The 23,613-nt window shown below is 33.6% G+C and overlaps 1 protein-coding gene across 8 annotated transcripts in view; it reads left to right on the forward strand.

The window, feature by feature from the left end:
- RPS6KA6 (ribosomal protein S6 kinase A6) overlaps positions 1-23,613 on the forward strand; it is a 249,824-nt gene that overhangs the window by 138,501 nt on the left and 87,710 nt on the right. For all 8 annotated transcript variants that reach the window (XM_043459430.1, XM_043459424.1, XM_043459425.1 and 5 more), the window contains 5 exons: positions 6,507-6,588; positions 7,245-7,325; positions 10,533-10,612; positions 23,025-23,131; positions 23,384-23,421. In XM_043459430.1, coding sequence (XP_043315365.1) covers positions 6,507-6,588; positions 7,245-7,325; positions 10,533-10,612; positions 23,025-23,131; positions 23,384-23,421 — 388 coding nt within the window. The remainder of the gene's footprint in view (positions 1-6,506; positions 6,589-7,244; positions 7,326-10,532; positions 10,613-23,024; positions 23,132-23,383; positions 23,422-23,613) is intronic.

Genomic DNA, 23,613 nt, shown 5'->3' on the forward strand with positions numbered 1-23,613 from the left:
ATTTATTTGCTGCCTAAATCAAGAAAGTTTGAGTTTTGTAAAAGACATCTTCTTTCTCTGTTCACGTGCTGTCATGATCTCAGCTCTCTCTTGGTGATTTTTTCCTTAGCTCTATCACAGAAGTCAGAATGCATGTATCAATTCATGTATGAATGCATAAATTATTAATCTATCATCTGTTATAAAAATATGTGAATGTACAGCTATGGTAAGTTCTGGGTAATATAGGGATTATATAAAACTCCTACCTTCAAAGGGTTTTAATTTCAAGGGAAAAAGCAAAACTGAGAGGATAAACTCTGACACTCATTATTAAAATTGGTTATTCAGTGCTTACTAGTACATGATTATTAGGAAAGAAGTTTATAGGTCTGGTTTGTGAGTTTTGTATACCTAACATCTAAGATACAAAAAATATTACATACAGGTATTAAGTAACAGCATTTAGGAAATGGCAACAACAGCAATTTAAGGGAAGGAAGATAATGAGAAAGCTACTAATTTCTAATTTTAGGGTGGCTGAGATTTAGTTTCAAAGGGGAAAGCAAGGCAGTTGAGCATTGCTTATTTATTATGCTCTGAAATATTTTAAAAAAGACATTTATTGAACACTGGGTTTGTGTATACCACTTTTAAAGTAACATTGATGAATTCTTAAAGTAATCTGATATCTGTGCGGTATAAAATACAACATGTAAAATATAGAGAAATATTTTCAGGACACAAAAAGGACAGACTAGGGTGGATTATTGTTTGGCAGTGAATTGGTACAAGAGGTATATGATGACAAGGAGATAGGCTTGAATAGTTACGCTGGGGAGAGTAAAACTAGAAGGAGCTTTTAATAGATGTGTGTATCTGTGTGTGTGTGGGGGGAGTGTATTTATAGAACTGACCTGTAGAGGAGGCATGTGCATCCTGAACACCTTTATTTTTTAAAGTTACTAAAAGTACAGTATTTTAAAAAAATATTTTACATACTATTTTTATGATGTTAATTTTAGAAGAACAGAGATGAATTTCTTTTATATCCCCAATATATAAATGCTTGCATATTGACTTAAATAAAATCTCACCAGGCAAATATTTCAAGCCATTAAAAGTATCTGTCTTGTTATTTGATACACACACACACTTATCCATATGTGTATTTATTTATATCCAGCTTTGTTCCAGAAAGGATTTAAGGCTTTCATAAATGAATACTAAAGAAAATAAAATTAAAAATAAGTGGGGATGATGATGGAAGCAGAAAAATTAGAACAGGAAAGATGAGTTGAAGCCAGGAATAAACTCTGTTGTTCACAAATGCATGGTGTAAAGGCCTCAAAATTTTTGGCTGCATTATAAAGAGGCTGATACATTTAATTGTATGATTATTGACAGAATCTTTAAGAAGTATATTAAACAGACCAGAGAAATTTTTCTTATGGAGCTTCATAAAGAAAATACAGTATAACATAATGAATATCTTCAGTAACATCTTCACACTAAATATAGAAACATGCTGACAAGTTGTCAATGTGGTCCTTAAAAAGTTCAGGAAATGTTCAGCTTTGTGCAGGAACTTTGATTTAACAAGGATATCTTAGAAACCCTTTAAAAAATTCCTAATACTAAAATACAGAATAGTGATCCTTGTGCAGGTCATCAACCAAAGAAATATTAAGGAAGTGGCTTATTTTTTTCTTCCTAGGATGTGAAAACACTTTCTTGTCAGTATTACATCATTTGTGTAGGCATTGTGTGGTTGGGACTTGTTATATGCCAAACCTAGTCAGGAATTTGGCCAAGGCTGTGAATCAGATAAGTGTAGGAGCAATTCCAAGAAACTTTGAGCTGTAGTCTTAAGTTTTTCTATGAAAGTTCCATTGTTAAAATGCAATAAATGTATTTTAGCGTATATAAACTTTGTGACATGAATATCTATACAGTCTATTTAATAAGGAAAAATACTATGAAAATCAGTTATAAAATTGTATTTTAAAGATGCATGTATTATCATAAAAGATGCATATAAAATTCTGTAGTAAGCACATCGAGTAATGTGTGGATTGAAATGAAGTATACCAAACAACTTATGTTGTTGTTGTTGTTTAGTTGCTAAGTCATGCCTGATTCTTTTGTGACCTCATGGGCTATAGCCCACCAGGCTCCTGTGTCCATGGGATTTCCCAGGCAAGAGTACTGGTGTGATTAGTCATTTCCTTCTCCAGGGGATCTTCCCAACCTCAGGATTAAACCTATGTCTCCTGCTTTGGCAGGCAGATTCTTTACCACTGAGCCACCAAAAGATGCATATAAAATTCTGTAATAAGCACATTAAGTAATGTGTGAATTGAAATAAAGTATACTAAATAACTTACTTATTTTAAAACACAATAAAATAAAACACATGAAAACATCTTTGGCATTGTCAGACTAGCCTTTCATATATTTCACATGTCAAATCATATTTACATAAAGCATACATTTTAACATTCCTTTTTATTTTGTTTGCTTTTGTGATAGTAAAATCTTTAATTTTAGGACTTTAAAATGAATTTTTGAAAATACCAAACCCTTGCCCTCTTAAGTAATTGATCAAGTATATGTGTTTACAACTTAAAATTTCTTTCAGTTGGTCCTTTCTTTCCAATTAGTGTTAAAACTGTGCAGTTTTTCACTTCACTTCAGCCAGCAAATACTTCTTAATGAAGTCCATATGACAGAGAGAAAGTATGTTGGAGTAATTCACTCATTCATTTCTCTTTTGAACAATTTCTGAGAATTGGATTAGGTTGGCTGTAAAGAAACCTCTCATCAGGAGAGCTACGTTTTTTGATAACAGTAATTTGAAATCATGCAGCTTCTGTAGTTGATCATGGGAAGAAAGTAGAGTGAGATGATGTTTTCTTATGCTAGGAAAGTTCATTCATTAGACCTGAAAAGAACAAATCAGGTAATGAAAAAGTAAACAATTACTTCCCTAGACTGTGAATGATGGCTTCTATTAGATGCCATATTGAGATATTAGTGAGTGTTTTAAGAGATAGGGGAACAGTGGCCGCTTTGTGTGTCTTTTCAGAAAACCTGGGCTATTGTTTTCTTTCTTAATTGCCTCTTTTTACTCTCTGTATTCCATTCTTTTCAGCCCCACTAAAGGCTGTGTTCTAGAACAGTAGTTCTCAAAGTGTGATCTTACTACCCTTGGATATCCACAAGACACTTTTAGGGAGTCCTTAAGAACAAGACTGTGTTATAATAATGCTAAGATATTATTTGTAAAGTTTTTGGCACTTTGGCACAATCCAGGAAGTGATTTTAAGCTATCAATAATCATTATGACCTTCACTGCCACACATAGTTAGAAAAATACAAGTTTTACTTAAGAATGTCCTTGATGAGGTGTTAACAATGATTAGATTTATCAAATATCAATCCTTGAGTATGCTTCTTTTTAATATTGTGGGATGAAATGAGAAGTACCCAAAGTACTTTAGCTGCACACCAAAAAATATGATTGTCTCAAGACAGAATACTTGTGAAGTTTTTTGAACTGTGAGCTACACTAGACACTTTTTTCATGAAATGTCATTTTTCCATGAAAGAATGATTGACAAACTATGATAACTTAAACTTGGGCATTTGGTAGATGTTTTCCTCAAAAATGAATAGAGTGAACCTGTTATTTCATGGAAAACAACTTAGTATTTTAGCCAATGATAAAATTTGAACTTCAAAGCAAAAAAGTAGAATTTTGGCCAATTTTTATTTGCCACTGTGCTCAACATGTTCTCAGTACTCAAAAGACTTTCCTGATGAGATTGCTACTGTCAACATTTGGAAGATCTGCATAACTCAGCGAACCAGTACTTTTGAGTTGACAAACACATGATGTTATCAAATCAGCCATCAGTGCAAAATCCATTCAACATGTCCCACAGACCAGTGGATTATTATGTAAAAGAATATGGACAGTTAATTGATGTGGTCTCAGATTTTTCACTGCAACTAATCTTTAAGAAACTTCTACTTGTCAAATTCTTGTGTCATATCAAAGAAGAATAACCACAATTATATGAAAAGGCTATTAAAATACTTCACCCTTTTCCAAATACATAACTGTGTGAAGACTGCTTTTCTTCTTATAATTTAACCAAAGCAGTTTAACTGCAACAGATTGAATGTAGAAGTAGATACAAGAATCCAACTATTTTCTGTTAAGCCAGATATTAGGGACTTGTAGAAATGTAAATCAGTGTCAGTCTTCTCAGTGATATTTTTTGGTTTGTTTTGGAAAAAATAGTCATTTTTATAAAAAAATTTATATTCACATGTAATAAGTTTATTATTTTTAATCAATAAATACATAGTTAATTTTTGCTGTAATTTCTAATACAGTAAATATCAATAATTATAACCCACAAAAACAAAAGTACTTTGGAGTCATCAGTAATTTTTAAGTTTGTAAAAGAATTCTTGAGACCAAAAATAATTGAGAAATGCTTTCTTGGAAGAAACTGAGAAAGATAGTTCTCCTACTTGTAATGGAGTCATCACTCATGAAATGACTTGACTCCTTTGTTGTCAATATCTTGATCATCTGATATTGATTAGAAAAAAAGGAAACTGTTTGTCAACATTTATTTGTCCATGTCATTAAAATGAATGAAAACTAAGTCTGGTACTTAGGGTTAATGCCATTTGCTTAACTTTGACGCTTTTGTGTGTTTATTATGGCAGTTAATTTAATCTGCTTTTTAAAAACATATAGACTGAAATCTGCTATATAAATACATATAAGTCCATGGTTTTTCACTGATGAAATAGTAAGTAATGGTATGCAGTGGATTTGGAGGAAAGGGGGAAAAAAGACTGGTTGGTCTACACACAAAGTATGAGAAGCACTACAATAGATAGTATGAAAACAGATAAAACTGAAATGGTCCTTGAATTTAGGTCTGATACAAGAATAGGAGAAGGAGAGATTAAGTAGTGATTAAATGAACCCCCCCACTTGCCCAGTTGGCTGATATATAATATCACATAGAATATTTGGAATAAAGAATTTCAAGCTCTACCATAGGAAAAAGCCAAAATTACTTAGAAGCTCTCCAATCTGCAGTTTTTAACTTTGACGCTTTTGTGTGTTTATTATGGCAGTTAATTTAATCTGCTTTTTAAAAACATATAGACTGAAATCTGCTATATAAATACATATAAGTCCATGGTTTTCCACTGATGAAATAGTAAGTAATGGTATGCAGTGGATTTGGAGGAAAGGGGGAAAAAAGACTGGTTGGTCTACACACAAAGTATGAGAAGCACTACAATAGATAGTATGAAAACAGATAAAACTGAAATGGTCCTTGAATTTAGGTCTGATACAAGAATAGGAGAAGGAGAGATTAAGTAGTGATTAAATGAACCCCCCCACTTGCCCAGTTGGCTGATATATAATATCACATAGAATATTTGGAATAAAGAATTTCAAGCTCTACCATAGGAAAAAGCCAAAATTACTTAGAAACTCTCCAATCTGCAGTTTTATGTATACAAACTAGTTAATTTGATCACATTTTAAATTTATCAGCATTTGAATAGAGCTTGTTAGAGTTGAGGATGGCAGGTTGAGGCAGTGAACACTAATTTAAAACGTAATTTAAAACCCTTTAATAGTAAATAACTGTTATGAAACTATAATATACTCATATTCATCTTCATAATTGAGGCTTTTTGAAACTTACCTTTTAATGAATCATTTCTTGGTTTGAAAATATGAGAAATTATTACTTTAAGCTTACTCAGTAACTTTCATTTTTTTATTGAAATATTCGCCATCATGATTCTTTCACTTGGCAGATAGATAAGAATTGCCTCTGATATCTCATTAGAAAATAAAGTGAAAATTTTAGTCTCTCATTCTTCTCTGACTCTTTGCGACCCCATGGAGTGTAGCCCTCCAGGCTCCTCTGTCCATGGAATTCTCCAGGCAAGAATACTGAAGTGGGTTGCATTTTCCTCCTTGTCTTCATGAGCCAGGTGTGGACCTGGTTCTCCTGCATCGCAGGCAGATTCTTTACTGTCTGAGTCACCAGAGAAGCCCTATTAGAAAATAAAATACCTGGTAGCTTCTAAAATGGACCAATAGGAAACTAGAAATGAAGGTGTCAAATTAACAGTAATTAGATTTGTTTGCTCCATATTAAGAAAACAAAAAGGAACTTGTGTCTTATAAGGAGCTCCCTTAGCTCAAATTGTCTTTCATTATATTATTTATCTCTTATATCACAAACTTCTCAAATGTTCTTTTAAATTTTCTTTTCCACAGTAGGATGTATGAGCATGTGATTTACTAAGTGAATGAAAGTGAGAAAGTGTAAACTAAGTATAATTTATAGGGAAAAGTATATCTTTATACAATTAGAGAATATGTAAGGCTATTTGTATATGCTAATGTATATGTATAGCAGGAGTGGCTTGGGATGTGAATTTCACTTTTTAAATTTTAATTCTCTTATTAGGTATTTCTCGTTAGAAAGAAGACCGGTCCTGATGCTGGACAACTCTATGCAATGAAGGTGTTAAAAAAAGCTTCTTTAAAAGGTAGAAGATTAGAAAGCTTATTAAAATAGAACTTGGTAAAGCTTGTTTTAAGAAATGTGCTATGTATTGCCTATAAGAGTAGATTTAGTTTCCTTTTAGCATTAGTAATTGTTACAGCTTTCTAGTGGTAAGTGATATTTCTAGGTTTGATATTGACATATACCCTAATTTAGTGAGAGTGTATCCTGGTAAAAAAATAATTAATGGGATAAAAAGTGATATATTTTATTTAATTTAAAGTGAACTTATTTTATTAAACTATATTCTTTTTCTTCAAGATTCTTATTTTTTCTGTTCCATCTGTTGGTATTACATATTGAGAAGGCACAGCCACCTGCATACACTTATATACAGTGTCTTCCAGGCTGTGATAACAATAACACTGTGCTCAGTTTCAGTCAATGAACTCATTTGAACACTAATATATAATGTTTATCTGCCAAATAACACTGTGGCACTTAACCCATCTCTAGATCTAAACTGAATTTGTTAGCTTTTATACTGTGGTAGTTACTGCCTAAGAATATTGACTTCAAATTCAGGCACTTACAAAGTTATATTATAAATTTCTGTATTTGTGTTTGGTGAATTATTGATGGGATCGCTACTGAAATTATATACAAGAACAATATACTCTACCCTTCTGTAATTTTTAGTTCGAGACAGAATTCGGACAAAGATGGAGAGGGATATACTGGTGGAAGTAAATCATCCATTTATTGTCAAATTGCACTATGGTATGTAATCTTTTTAAAAAAAATATGGAATTAGAGAACTAATATTTCCTTTCAGACAATAATGTAACTTAAGATAAATACTTCAAACAGGAAATAAATATGGAATGATTTAATACTTTCAACTATGTAAAACATACTTATCTGAAATAAGAATTAATATCCAGCTTTTAGTTGTATTTCCTATATTTGTTGGTTAACTTGTCTAAGGTAACAAGATAGTGTCTTTTGACTACTTGTCTAGTAGAATTTCTGTACTCTACTAGGCTATACCTCTAGGGATCTTAGGCTATAAACTACTGTGATAATTTATTCAAAACATTCTTGTGTTTGAATGGGTTCCTCTTACATGTTCATAATGATCATATTCCTCATCCTGTTGAAGAGGACCATATGGTATGCTAATCTATTTGAGTTATTTTTTCTTATATTTAGAGGGAGAGGAATACTAGTGAGAAGAAATAGGTACAATGGAAAGAACATGAATTTGGAGTCAAAGATTTCTGAGGCTTTTTTTTTAGTTGAGGTATAGTTGATTTACAGTATTATGTTTCAGGTGTACAGTATAGTGATTCACAATTTTCGAGGTTATATTCCATTTATACTTACTATAAAATATTTGTTACATTCCCTGTGTTATTCTTGTAGCTTATTTATTTTATACATAGTAGTTTGTACCTCTTAATCCCGTACCCCTATCTTGCCACTTTCCCCTACCTTTCCCTGTTGGTAACCACTAGTTTGTTCTCCATAAGTTTGTTCCTTTTTTGTTAAATTCACTAATTTATTTTTTGATTCCAAATGTAAGTGATATCATCCACTATTTGTCTTTGTAAGACATATTTCACTAATCAAAATACCCTCTAAGCCCATCCATGTTCTTGTAAATGACAATATTTCATTATTTTTTATGGGTGAGTAATACTCCATTGTGTATGTGTGTGTAGATGTATGTATGTGTGTGTGTATGTATATACATATATATTTTCCACATCTTTATTCAATACATTTACCTGTTGATGGATACTTAGGTTGCTTCCATATCTTGTGTACTATAAAAAATTCTGCTGTGAACATTGTGGTGCATACATTTTTTTGTGGCAATATTTTCATTTTCTTCAGATATATACCCAAGTGTGGAATTGCTGAGTTATATTTTTATTCTTTTGAGGAACCTTCATACTGTTTTCCACAGTGCTTGCACCAATTTACATAACTTCTGACAGTGTACAAAGGTTTCATTTTGTCCACATCCTTTCCAACATTTGTTATTTGTAGTCTTTTTCATGATATACATTTTTGATAGATGTATCAAAAGTAATTTTTAATGAGATGGTATCTCATTGGGGTTTTGATACAGTGATGATTAGTGATATTGAACATCTTTTCATGTGCTAGTTGGCCATCTGTATGTCTTCTTTGGAAAAATGTCTATTCAGGTCTTCTGCCCATTTTTTTAATTGGGTTGTTTGTTTTTTTGATGATGAGATATATAGGCTGTTTATATATTTTGAATATTAGCTCCTTATTAGTCATATCATTTGAAAATATTTTTTTCCAATTTAGTAGGTTGTCTTTTCATTTTGTTGATGGTTTCCTTTGCTGTGCTAGAGCTTTTCATTTTAATTAGGTCTGACCTGTATTTTTGCTTCTGTTTCCTTTGCCTTAGGAGAGAAATCCCAAAAAACATTGCTTTGATTTATGTCAAAGAGTGTTCTACCTATGTTCTCTTCTAGAAGTTTTATGGTTTATGGTCTTACATTTAGGTCTTTAATCCATTTTGAGTTTATTTTTATATATGATGTTAGAAAATTTCATTCTTTTACATGCAACAGTCTGGTTTTCCCAGCACCACTTACGGAAGAGACTCCTTTTTTCTCTTTTGTATATTCTTGTCAACTTTGTTGCAGATTAATTGATCATAGGTGTGTGGGTTTATTTCTGGGCTCTCTATTCTGTTCCATTGATTTATATGTCTCTATTTATGTCAGTGCATACTTTTTTGATTTCTGTAGCTTTTAGTATGATCTGAAGTTAGGAAGTGTGATGCCTCTAGCTTTGTTCTTTTTCATGATTGTTTTGGCTATTCAGCGTCTTCTGTATTTCCATACAAATTTTTAAATTACTTGTTCTGGTTCTGTGAAAAATGCCATTGGTATTTCAGTAGGGATTGCATTGAATCTTTAGATTGCTTTGGGCAGTATGGTCATTTTAACTATTATTCTTCCAACCCATGCAGTTCTGAATTTTAATAATGGCTCTGTTGCCAATTTATTGTATGCATGAGATTATGGCATTTAACTTCCCTGGGGAATTCAAAGGCAAAATTACTGATTCAGTCTACTATGTTGCTCTCAGTTTTTGAAATTTAGAAGAATAGCAGCCATTGATTTTATTTTTAGGTAATTTTGACAAATATGCATTGTAGTACTCAACTCTCTATAAAAAAAATCTAGAATTTTTCACCCATTATTCTTTCATCCCCCATTACCCAAATGGAATGAAAGTAGTAGTAATATCTAAAGATCTCCTTCCTTGAATCTCTAGGATATCATTAGATTAATCACTAAACACCAGTTTTATGCAAAATATTCTGTTAAAATCAGTAGGCTCTAGAGGGGATATAATCTCTGATCTTAAGAAATTTATAATGTATATGGAACACAGACATATAAGACCAATTAATTTTATAAATCAAAATGGATTAAGGTACCATAAGATATAAATAAAGTACAATGAGATCTCAAAAATAGTAGCCAGTAATTCTGATGGGGAAGAGTGTAAGGACGCTGTGGGGAAATATGAAAAGGAGGAAGTCCTTAATAGAAGAAAGTCTCTTAATAGAAGAAAGAGGGGGTGACATTTTTGTTGACCTTGACTGAATTAGTAGATTTTCAATAGATGGGGAGGTGGTGTTCAGGCAATTGCAGTAGGTTATGGTGCTTCATAAATGAGAAAAATGATGATGTTACAAGTTTCTGTGCAGAGCTACATGTAGAACATCTGATATATTCTGGAAAGGGGATTATAGCTTTTCAACACTAGTTTTAATTTTGAAATAATGTTATCCAATAATGGACCATGTAAGTAAATGGTTAATTTCAGTATAGTGTTCAGTGATAAAATTTTAAACAGCTATATTAAGTAAAAAGTATACTAAGCTTTGTAAGCCTTAAAAATTGTTATGTTTGCATTTTAATTTCTAATTAGCCTTTCAGACTGAAGGGAAGCTGTATTTAATATTGGATTTTCTCAGGGGAGGAGATGTCTTCACAAGATTATCCAAAGAGGTGAGTATTTGTAAATTTTTGCTATATTTTATTGAAACAAAACTAAGACATTGTTTTTGTTGTTTTGCTAATTACTTTTTGCTATGGAAATTTTAAATATTCTTTTTTTTGGTTACATAATATTTCACGAATGTGCCAGTTAATGGCATTTTCTGACTGTCATTTAAATAATTTCAATGTGTTACTCATTTTTCTCTTAGGAAAAAGATCAGTATAAATAACTGGATGAAGTAGATAGGGACAAGCCGAGGACTTTGGCTACTCAAGCTACCAAAATGCCTTTGGGAGTAAGCTTTAATTTATTCATGTTTAGAACAGCTTTAGCGAGGTACAGTTGACATGCAACAAACTGTACTTACTAAAGTACATGCTTTGATAAATTTTGACATTTGTGTAAACTTAATAAACCATCACTACAATCAAAATAATTAGTTTACCCATTGCCCCCAACAGTTTTCTTGTGTTCTTTTGTAATGCTTCCCTCCTGCCCCACCACTACTGAATCTGCTTTCTGTTACTATTCGGTTTGCATGTTCTAGGACTTTATATAAATGAAATCTTATGGTATGTATTGTTTTTTTGTCTGGCTTATTTAGCCTAGCATAATTATTTTGAGATTCATTCAAGCTGTGGCATGCATCAGTAGTTCATTTTTATTGCTGAGTGGTATTTCACTGTATAGATACACAATGATTTGTCTATTCATTCACTTGTTGATGGATATACATTCTTTGCAGTTTTTGGATAATACTAGTAAAGCTACTAGAAACGTTCATGTATGGACATATGTTTTTGTTTTTCATGGTGAAATATCTGAGAATATAATGACTAGGTTATATAGTAGGTCTATATTTTAACTTATTTTAAAGATACTGTCAAGCTCTTTTCCAAAGAAGTTGTATAATTTTTGCATTCTCACCAGCAGTATATGAGAGTTTCAGTTGTTCCACAATCTTACCAACACTTGGTTTGGTCAGTCTTGTTTTAATTTTGTGTATCTGATAAGTGTATGACGATACCTTATTGTGGTTTTGAATTTTTATAGCCTTAATGATTAATGATGTTGAACATCTCTTCATGTGCTTATTTGACATGTATGTATCTTTTTTTTATAAAATGTCTGTTTAAATCTTTGGCCCATTTTTTATTGGGTATTTTTTGTTACTAAATTTTGAAAGTCTTGATATATTCTAAATGCTGGTCCTTTATCATGTATGTTTGAAAATATTTTCTTCTGGTCTATTGTTTATCCTTTCATTCTCTTTAACAGTGTCTTTCAAAAAGCAGAAGTTCTTAGTTTTGATGATGTCTAATTTATAATACTTTTTTCCTTTTATGAATGATAGTTTTTGGTGCCCTGTTTAAAGAATATTTGCCTCATCCCAGGTCACAAAGATTTTCTCTTATGTTTTCTAGAAGTTTTCAAGTTTTTGGTTTTGCATTTATGTTTATAATCAATTTTGAGTTCCTTTTCATATATGATGATAAGTATATGTTACAGTCCTTTTTTTACAGTTATCCATGTTTTACTGATACATAAGAAATATAGAACTGTATTTGAGTTTTGAAAATAGAATCCTTTTTATTTCAGGCATTTTTTAAAACTTTTAATTTGGAATTTGGGTATAGCTGATTAATAATGTTGTGATAGTTTCAGGTGAACAGCTGAAGGAACTCAACCATATATCTTGTCCTCTTTTTGTATATAGATATCTCATTGTTTTAGCATCATCATTGGAAAAGACTGTGCTTTCTTCCCCCTTATGGATCACAGTCATTTTTGGCAAAGGGGCTTGTGTAACTCAATGAAACTATGAGCCATACTGTGCAGGGCTATCCAAGATGGATGGGTCATAGTGAAGAGTTCTGACAAAATGTGATCCACTGGTGGAAGAAATGGCAAACAGTGCCAGTAGTGTTGCCCTGAGAATCCCATGAACACTATGAAAAGGGAAAAAATAAATAGAAAATGGCACTGGAAATTGAGCCCCCCAAGGATGGAAGGTGTCCATTATGCTATTGGGGAAGAGCAGAGGGCAATTACTAGTAGCTCCAGAAAGAATGAAGCGACTGTGCCAAATTGGAAAAGATGCTCAGTTGTGGATGTGTTTGGTGGTGAAAGTAAAAGTTTGATGCACAACAGTATTTCATAGGAACCTGATGTTAGGTTCATGAATCAAGGGAAATTTGACATGGTCAAGCAGAAGATGGTGAGTTTGAACACTGGCATCTTCGAAATCACTGAACTAAAATGGACAGGAATGGGTGTGACCATTATATCTACTACTGTGGGCAGGAATCTCATAGAAGAAATGGAGTAACCCTCATAGTCAACAAAAGAGTCCAAAATGCAGTACTTGGGTACGATCTCAAAAATGACAGAATGATCTTGGTTCATTTCCAAAGCAAACCATTCAACATCACAGTAATCCAAGTCTATGCCCCAATCACTGATGCCAAAGAAGCTGAAGTGGACTGGTTCTATGAAGGCTTACAACACCTTCTAAAACTAACATCAAAAAAGATATCCTTTTCATCATAGGGGGATTGCACTGCAAAAGTAGGAAGTCAAGAGATACTCAGAATAACACGCAAGTTTGGTCTTGGAGTAAAAAATGAAGCAGGGGAAAGGCTAACAGAGCTTTGTTAAGAAAACATGCTGGTTGTAGCAAACACCTTTTGCCAAAACCGAAGAGACAACTTTATATGTGGAAATCACCAGATGGTCAATACCAAAATCAGATTGATGATGTTCTTTGAAACTTAAGATGGAGAAGCTCTATACAGTCAGCAAAAACAAGACATGGAGCTAACTGGCTCAGATCATGAGCTCCTTATTGGAAAATTCAGGCTTAAATTTAAGATGTGGGGAAAAGCACTAGGCCATTCAAAGTGTGAGTCGCTGAGTCATGTCTGACTCTTTGTGGTCCAAGGGACTGTAGCCTGCCATACTCGTGTGTCCTTGGGATTCTGCAGGCAAGAATACTGGAGTGAGTTGCTGTTCTCTTCTCTAGGGCATCTTCCTGACCCAGAGATTGAACCCAGGTATCCTGCATTGCAGGCAGATTCGTTACCGTCTGAGCCACCAGGGAAGCCATTCGTGTATGACCTAAATCAGATCCCTTCTGATTATATAGTGGAAGTGATGAATAAATTTATGGGATTAGATCTGGTAGACAGAGCGCCTGAAGTTTATGGATGAGGGTTAGTAACATTGTACAGGAGGCAGTGACCAAAACCAACCTAAAGAAAAAGATATGCAAGAAGGCAAAGTGGTTTTCCAAGGAGGCTTCACAAATACCTGAGAAAAGAAGAGAAATGAAAGGCAAAGGAGAAAGGGAAAGCTTTACCTAACGGAATCCAAGTTCTAGAGAATAGCACAGAGAGATAAGAAGGCCTTCTTAAATAAATAATGCAAAGAAATAGAGGAAAACAATAGAATGGGAAAGACTAGAGATCTCTTCAGGAAAACTGGAGATATCAAGGGAACATTTCATGCAAGAATGGGCATGATAAAGGACAGAAATGGTAAGAACCTAACAGAAGCAGAAGAGATTAAGAAGAGGTGGGAAGAATACACAGAAGAACTAGGAAAAATGGCCTTAATGACCCAGATAATCACAGTGAAGTGGTCACTCATCTAGAGCCAGACATCCTAGAGTTTGAAGTAAGTTGTCTTAGGAAGCATTACTATTAACAAAGCTGGTGGAGGTGATGGAATTACAGCTGAGCTCTTTCAAATCCTAAAAGATGATGCTGTTAAGGCACTGAACGCCTTAACAGCTAATTGGAAAACTCACCAGTGGCCATAGAACTGGAAAAGATCAGTTTTCATTCAAATCCCAAAGAAGGACAATGTCAAAGAATGTTCAAACTATCATACAGCTGCTCTCATTTCACATGCTAGCAAGGTAATGTTCAAAATCCTTCAAGGTAGGCTTCCACAATATATAAGCCAAGAACTTCCAAATGTATAGGCTGGGTTTCAAAGAGGCAGAGGAACCAGAGATCAAATTGCCAACATCCATTGAATCATAGGGAAAGCACAGAAATTCCAGAAAATCATTTACTTCTGTTTCATTGAATATGTGAAAGCTTTTTGACTCTGTGGATCACAACAAACTCTGGAAAATTCTTCAAGAAATGGGAAAACCACACCACCTTACCTGTCGACTGAGAAATCTGTATGTGGGTCAAGAATCAACAGTTAGAACCAGACTTGGAACAACTGACTGGTTAAAAATTGGGAAGGAGTACATCAAGGCTATATATTGTCACCCTGCTTGTTTAACTTATATGCAGAGTTCATCATGCAAAATGCTAGGCTGGATGACTCATAAGCTAGAATCAAGATTGCCAGAAAAGATATCAACAACCTCAGATATGCAGATGATACCACTCTAATGGCAGAAAGCAAAGGGGAACTAAAGAGCCTCTTGATGAAAGTAAAGAGGAGAGTGAAAAACCTGCCTTGAAACTGAGTATTCAATAAACTAAGGTCATGGCATTTGGTCCCAACACTTTATGGCAAATAGAAGGGGGGGAAATGAAAGCCAAGAAAGATTTTCTTTTCTTTGGCTCCAGAATCACTGCTGACAGTGACTTCAGCCATGAAATTAAGGGTACTTGCTCCTTGGAAGGAAAGAAGTGACAAACCTAGATAGCGTATTAAAAGGCAGAAATATTATTTTGTTGATAAAGATCTGTATAGTCAGAGCTATGGTTTTTCCAATAGTCATGTTCAGTTAAGTTCAGTTGCTCAGTGATGTCTTACTTTTTGTGACCCCATGGACTGCAGCATGCTAGGCTTCCCTGTCCATTACCAACTTCTGGAGCTTGCTCGGATTCATGTCCGTTGAGTTGATGATGCCATCCAACCATCTCTTCCTCTGTCATCCCCTTCTCCTCCTCCTGCCTTCAATCTTTCCCAGCATCAGAGTCTTTTTAAATGAGTCGGTTGTTCACATCAGTTGGCCAAAATATTGGCGTTTCAGCTTCGGCATCAGTCCTTCCAGTGAATATTCAGGACTGATTTCCTTTAGGATGGCCTGGTTGGATCTCCTTGCAGTCCAAAGGACTCTCAAGAGTCTTCTCCAACACCACAGTTCAAAAGCATCAATTCTTTGGCTTCTCAGCTTTCTTTATGGTCCAACTATCACATCCATACATGACTACTGGAAAAACCACAGCTTTGACTAGACGGAACTTTGTCAGCAAAGTAATGTCTCTGCTTTTTTTTTTTTGTCTCTGCTTTTTAATATGCTGTCTAGGTTGGTCATAGCTTTTCTTCCAAGGAGCAAGCGTCTTTTAATTTCGTGGCTGCAGTCACCATCTGCCGTGATTTTGGGGCCCCCAAAAATAAAGTTTCTCACTGTTTTCATTGTTTCCCCATCTATTTGCAATGAAATGACGGGACCAGGGCCATGATCTTAGTTTTTTGAATATTGAGCTTTAAGCCAACTTTTTTTTTTTTCTCCTTTATTTATTTATTTATTTTTTTCAGTGGGTTTTGTCATACATTGATATGAATCAGCCATAGATTTACACGTATTCCCCATCCCGCTCCCCCCTCCCACCTCCCTCTCCACCCGATTCCTCTGGGTCTTCCCAGTGCACCAGGTCTGAGCACTTGTCTCATGCATCCCACCTGGGCTGGTGATCTGTTTCACCATAGATAATATACATGCTGTTCTTTCGATACATCCCACCCTCACCTTCTCCCACAGAGTTCAAAAGTCTGTTCTGTACTTCTGTGTCTCTTTTTCTGTTTTGCATATAGGGTTATCGTTACCATCTTTGTAAATTCCATATATATGTGTTAGTATGCTGTGATGTTCTTTATCTTTCTGGCTTACTTCACTCTGTATAATGGGCTCCAGTTTCATCCATCTCATTAGAACTGATTCAAATGAATTCTTTTTAATGGCTGAGTAATATTCCATGGTGTATATGTACACCAACTTTTTGACTCTTCTCTTTCACTTTCATCAAGAAACTCTTTAGTTCTTTGCTTTCTGCCATAAGGGTGGTGTCATCTGCGTATCTGAGGTCATTGATATTTCTCTTGGCAATCTTGATTCCAGCTTGTGCTTCATCCAGCCTGGAATTTCGCATGATGTACTCTGCATATAAGATAAATAAGCAGGGTGACAGTATACAGCCTTGACGTACTCCTTTCCCAATTTGGAACCAGTCTGTTGTTCCATGTCTGGTTCTAGCTATTGCTTCTTGACCTGCATACAGATTTCTCACAAGGCAGGTCAGGTGGTCTGGTATTCCCATCTCTTGAAGAATTTTCCACATTTTGTTGGGATCCGCACAGTGCAAGGCTTTGACATAGTCAATAAAGCAGAAGTAGATGTTTTTCTGGAACTCTCTTGCTTTTTTGATGGTCCATAGCATGTTGGCAATTTGATCTCTGGTTCCTCTGCCTTGTCTAAAACCAGCTTGAACATCTGGAAGTTCACGGTTCCCGTACTGTTGAAGCCTGACTTGGAGAATTTTAAGCATTACTTTTTTGGCGTGTGAGATGAGTACCATTTTGCGGTAGTTTGAACATTCTTTGGCATTGCCTTTCTTTGGGATTGGAATGAAAACTGACCTTTTCCAGTCCTGTGGCCACTGCTGAGTTTTCCAAATTTGTTGGCATATTTAGTGCAGCACTTTCACAGCATCATCTTTTAGGATTTGAAATAGCTCAACTGGAATTCTGTCACCTCCACTAGCTTTGTTCATGGTGATGCTTTGACCCACTTGATTTTGCATTCCAGGATGTGTGGCTCTAGGTGAGTGATCATATCATTGTGGTTATCTGAGTCATGAAGATCTTTTACAGATGTGAAATTTGGACTATAAAGCAGGCTGAACACTGACAAATTTATGCTTTCAAATTGTGGTGCTTGAGAAGACTCATGAGACTCCCTTGGACTGCAAGGAAATCAAGCCAGTCAATCCTAAAGGAAATCATCACCTGAATATTCACTGGAAGTACTGATGCTGAAGCTTCAGGTCTGTGGCCTCCTGTTGTGAAGGAGCAACTCATTGGAAAAGACCCTGTTGCTGGGGAATGTAGAAGGCAATAGAGAAGATGGTGGCAGAGAATGAGATAGTTGGATAATATCACTGACTCAGTGCACATGAATTTCAGCAAACTCTGGAGATAATGAAGGGCAGAGGATCCTGGAGTGCTTCCATCCATGGGGCCACAGATTGTCAGACACGATGTAGTACCTGAACAATAACAAAAATGCTTTCTTTGTTTAATTACCTTGTATTTTTTGTTGACAATCAGTTGATTGTATACATGAAGATCTATTAATATGTCTAGATATTCTTTTCTGTTTGTCTATCCTTATGCCAATACAACACTTTCTTGATTCCTTTATATTTATAAAATATCTATAAATATTTATAAAAACTCAGATTGTGCACGTCCTTGAGGTTTGCTCGTCTTTTTCAAAGTTGTTTTGCCTCTTCTAGGTCTTTTGCATTTCCATATTGATTTAAAAAGAAGTTTTCCACTTTGTACAAAAAAGCCTGCTGGGATTTGGATTGGATTGCATTGAATCTATAGTTCAGTTTGTATATAATTGAAATTTTCAGTGTTGAGTTTTCTAATCCATGAAGATAGTATTTCTCTCCATTTATTTAAGTCTTTTTAAATTTCTCTCACCAATATCTTGTCATTTTCAGCATATAGATCTTTTACGTGTTTTGTCAGATTTGTCTCTGAATATTTTTCTTTTTAAAAACTGCCATTGTAAGTAGAATTACTTCTTAATTTTATTTACAAATGGATGAAAATACTACTCTTTTTGGATATTGAATTTTGTATTTTAAAATATAACTAAACTTATTTTATCTAGCAGCACTTTGATAGACTACTAATAGAACTTCCTATTTTTAACCCACATAAGGAGTTTTACTTCTTTTCCGTTATGGACTCATTTATTTGTCTTTGTAACGCTGACTTGACCCCCCTAGGTCCTTTTGAAAAGTATCAATAAGTGCAGACAGTCTTGCCTTATTTCTGATTTTAGGAGGAAAGCATATTTTCATCATGAATTACAAAGTTAAGTTCTTTATCAGATTGAGAAATTTCCCTTCTATTACTAGTTTGTTGAGAGTTTTTATCAGGGATGCATGTTTGATTTTGTGAAACACTTTTTTTGGTTTGCAGTTATTGAGATAATGATCATTTTTTTTTCTTCTTTAATCTTTATTTATTGACTGTACTGGATCTTCATTGCTATGCACAGGCTTTCTCTAATTGTGGTGTGTGGGCTTCCCATTGTGATGCCTTCTCCTGTTGTGGAGCATGGGCTCTAGGGCCCATAGGCTTTAGTAGCTGTGGTATATTGGCTCAGTAATTGCAGCACATGTGTTCTAGAGCATGAGCTTAGTGGCTGTGGCACACAGGACCTAGTTGCCCCACAGTGTATAGGATGTTCCCAGACCTGTAATCGAACCCTTGTCCCTTGAATTGGCAGGCAGATTCTATACACTGGACCACCAGGCAAGTCCTCTTTAAACTTTTAGTATGGTGAATTACATTGAACTAATTGTCAAATGTTGAAGCAGTCTTGCATCTGTGGGTGAACTCCATGCAGTGATGATGTATTATCCTTTTTGTATATTATTGGATGATATTTACTAAAAGTTTGTTAAGAATTTTTGCATCTATTTTCATGAGAGATATTTGACTGTAGTTTTCTTTATTGATCATATCTAATTTTGGTGTCAGAGCAATTCTGGTTTCATAGAATGAGTTGGGTAGAATTTTCTTCCCTTCAATTTTCTGCAAAAGCTCAATGTTACATTGTCCTTAAGTGATTTGTAGAATTCACTAGTGTAGCTATCTGGGCCTGAAGTGTTTTTTTTAATGGTACAGTGTTTAACTATAAATTCAGTTTTTTTAAAGTTACTTTTTTAAAGTATCTTATGTCTTTTAAGGAATTTATGCATTTCATCAGAGTTACCAAATTCATTGGCATAAAGTTGTTCATAGTATCCTCTTGTTATGATTTTTATAGGTATAGAATCATTGTTGTTGATATCATCATGCATGATATTGGTATTTTGTGTCTTCTCCTTTTTCTGTCTCGCTTAGGCTTGGTAGATTGTTACCAATTTTATTGTTCTCCTCAAAGAACCAAGAGTTTTTACTTTCAGTGATTTTTCTCTATTGTATTTCTTCTGTTTTCTATTTCTACTTTAATATTTATTACTTCATTTTTTTCTGCTTAATTTGTGTTTCACTAGCTTTTCTGGTTTTTAAGATGGAAACAGAAGTTATTGATTTAAGACATTTGCTTCTTTTCTAATATAAGTGTGTAGTGTTATAAGTGTCACTCTAAATACTAATTTAGCACCATCTCACAAATTTTGAATTGTGATGCTTTTATTTTCCTTTAGTTCAACATGTTTTCCAATTTCCTTTTACTTCTTTTACTCATAGGCTATTTACAAGTATGTGAATTAATTTTAAAATATTTAGGCAGCTTCCAGATAAATTTCTATTATTGTTTTCTAATTAAATTTTATTTTAGTCAAACAGCACAGTTTGTATGACTTGAATTCCCTTAAATTCACTTAAAATGTTTTATGCTTCACAATATGGTATATCTTGGTAAATTGTTCAATGTGTACTTGAGAAGAATGTGTATTATGATTTTGGGTACTGGAAAGTTCTCTAAATGTCAGTTAGATTAAGTTGTTTGATAGTTGGTTTTAAGTCTCCTTTATTTTTCCTAACTCTCTGTCTATATGTTATAAAAATTTTTAAGAGTCAATGGTTGAAACTTTTGACTATAATTATGGACTTATCTGTTTCTTTTTGAATTTCTGTCAAATTTTGCTTCACATATTTCAAAGTTCTGTTATTAAGTGCATAAACCTTTAAGATTATCATTCCATCTTAGTGAATTTACCCTTTATCATTATGAGATGACTGACTTTATCCTTAATAATATTCTTTGCTTTGAAATCTACATTGATATTAATCTAGGTTTTTAAAAAAATTATTTAGTTGGTATAGTGTTTTTCATATTTTTAGTTAATTTATTTGTCTTTATATTTAATGTGCTATACTTAAGGCACCATATAATTATCTTGTTTTTTATATAGTCTGAAAATTTATGCTTTTTAATAGGTGTGTCAGACTTGTTACATTTAATATGATTATTGATATGATTGGGTTTAAATCTCCCATCTTTCTTTTTGTGGGTTTTTTTTTTTTTGGTTCCTTCTATTCTTTTATTTCTCTTTTTCTCTGCTATCTTTTTATCTTCAGTTAGCTTTTTATGAAAATAACATTTCATTGTGTTATTTTAGTAGTTCTTTTAGGCTTTGTAGTATAAATCTTTAACTCAGCAGTCAGGAATCTATAGTCTCAGGCCAAATATGGCCTGCTGCTATTTTTTGTAAACAAAGTTTTATTGTAACACAACCACACCCATGTGGTTAAGTATTGTCTATGGTTAGTTTATCACTCTGAGTGTCCGTTACATAAGGTGGCGATAATACCAACCTCATAAGGTTGTTTGGAAGATTGTAATAACATAATGAATGAAAAGTTTAAACTATAAACTGGCAAGTATATTATCTCATCATGAAATTGTCTTTGAGGAAAACCTCATGAGGGACATAAATAAGAAACTTACTATTATGTGCCAGTCACTTTTCATTCATTATCTTCCAAACAACCTTATGAAGTCAGTGTTATCACCACCTTACATAAGGACACTCAGAATGATAAACTAACCTGCCCAGAAAAACATATAATTGCCATAAGCTATAAACTGGGCTTTCTTAGTGGTGCAGTGGAGAAGACTCTGCCTGCCAGTGCACGAGACACAGGATCCCTGGAAAGGGAAGTGGCAACCCACTCCAAATTCTTGCCTGGGAAGTCCCATGGACAGAGGAGCCTGGCGGGCTACAGTTCATAGGGTCACAAAGAGTCCCACACAATTTAGTGACTAAAACAACAACAACAAACAAAACTATAGACTGTTTCTTCTTTTAGAGTTTCAAAGATTTTTGTTTAGGGCTTTCTTATGTGTTACATTTCAATGAATGCTTTGATTAGCCTTCTTCAAAGGTGAAATAGGTAACATCTGTTTTTCTTCCTAATAAAATATCAAGTGAAAATGTTCTTATACTTTTACCATTATGATATTCAAATGAATTCTCCTGAAACTTAGATAATGAAAGTCTTTGTTTTTCTGCATATTATTTTAAAAAATGAGTGGAGCATCAAAATTTATCTTTAGTTGCTCATTCTCAGTAATTTTACTAGTAACCTTAATCTGCATAATATAATTCAGTGGCCATGATTCTCAGTGGACAAGCCAGTTTCAAGATTTTATGATATGTCATTCAAATTTTGAACTTTCTTAATAATCTATATATTTCTTTAATGAAAATAAAAAATTTCTAGACAAGTTATTTGTTTTGCCAATTAGAAGCCCTTGCTAAATCTTAACAATTACATCTAATGGTTGAGTAGTGCCCAATTTTGTGTTTAAATTAACACTTACTTATGAATATAGATGTAAACCTATAATAATACCACCTCATCTTTGCACACATAGAATTTTATAGTTTACAAAGCTTTTTCTCCCCCACATAAACTAAGATGACTCTTAAAACTATCTTGTTAAGTAGATGTAGCCGATGCTATTATCCTTATTTTACAGGTTTAGAAACTTAAGCCCAGAGGGCTAAGTGACGTGTCAGACATTATACTGCTAATTCTAAGTCCAGTGCACTTTTCACTTTATCAGAGTTACTCTATTCCCAGGCACAAAAGATTGAGGAATTCAGTGCCTTTAGACCCATGTATTCTACTGGCAGAAGAATCCTGGACCTACCCCTTAGGTCAGAGATTGGATTTAGAATTGTGTTTAATGTAAGAGTTACTAATTGACAACTTATATTAGTAATAGAAACCTTAGGTTAGTAGACCTGCTAAAAGCAAAATTATCACTGAGATGTGATAGTAGACAATGAAAGAGAAAATAGTAGAAATAGTGGAATTCCAGTACTAAAACAAAATATCCAATATATTGTAAAAATCCTGAGAATATCCCTATATATTAGTGTACTAAAATTAATAATTAAGTTATGATAATAAATCATTTTTAAAAAGTTAAATCTGTGTGATAGATTCAGTGTAAATAGATATGCAAACTGCATAATGTATTTTAGGAAGATCTACATTAAAATGATTAATAGTGAGAAAAGGATTCTTTTTTTGTTTGAGAGGATTCTTGAAGAGGTTAATTTCATCTGTATACTTGTTTTATTTTCCTGTTTGCCTAGATTTGTCTGTTTCCTGTTTTTAAAAGAAGAAAATTTAAATAATTGCAACATAGAAAAAAGGATGAAATGGTAAATTATTATTTTATTCTAGGTTCTGTTTACAGAGGAAGATGTGAAATTCTACCTTGCAGAACTAGCCCTTGCTTTGGATCATCTGCATCGATTAGGAATTGTATATAGAGACCTGAAGCCAGAAAAGTAAAGTTGTATTCTTTTTATGTATACCTGTTCCCAGTATTTCTGTAACTACTATTTTCTCCATTAAGTCTGTTATTTTAAAGATTCTATGAAAATATACATGAATTATACAATTATATGAAACATACTTTGAAAAGTAATCTTCATCAGATACCCATTGATTTTAAATTAGTCATTTCAAAATTTTCTGGTATATCAAATTTTATATGAATATTTTATCCTGTGTTGTTGAATGTGAATTTTGATTTACAGCATTTTGCTTGATGAAATAGGACATATCAAGTTAACAGGTATGCAAATTTTCTTACTCTATCCTAAGCCTGTTTTCTGTTTTTATTAATATGTATATTTGTGTAAGCCTTTTTTTCCTCTTTCATGATTTAATTTGCATTTTATTCATTTCTTTAGTGAACTAAAATTCATTTAAAGGGTAGATAGCTCTCAATATGCTCTAATTGTAATACAAAAAAATATACAATAGT

This window comes from Cervus canadensis, chromosome X, assembly GCF_019320065.1.
Source record: "Cervus canadensis isolate Bull #8, Minnesota chromosome X, ASM1932006v1, whole genome shotgun sequence".
Lineage (NCBI taxonomy): Eukaryota > Metazoa > Chordata > Mammalia > Artiodactyla > Cervidae > Cervus > Cervus canadensis.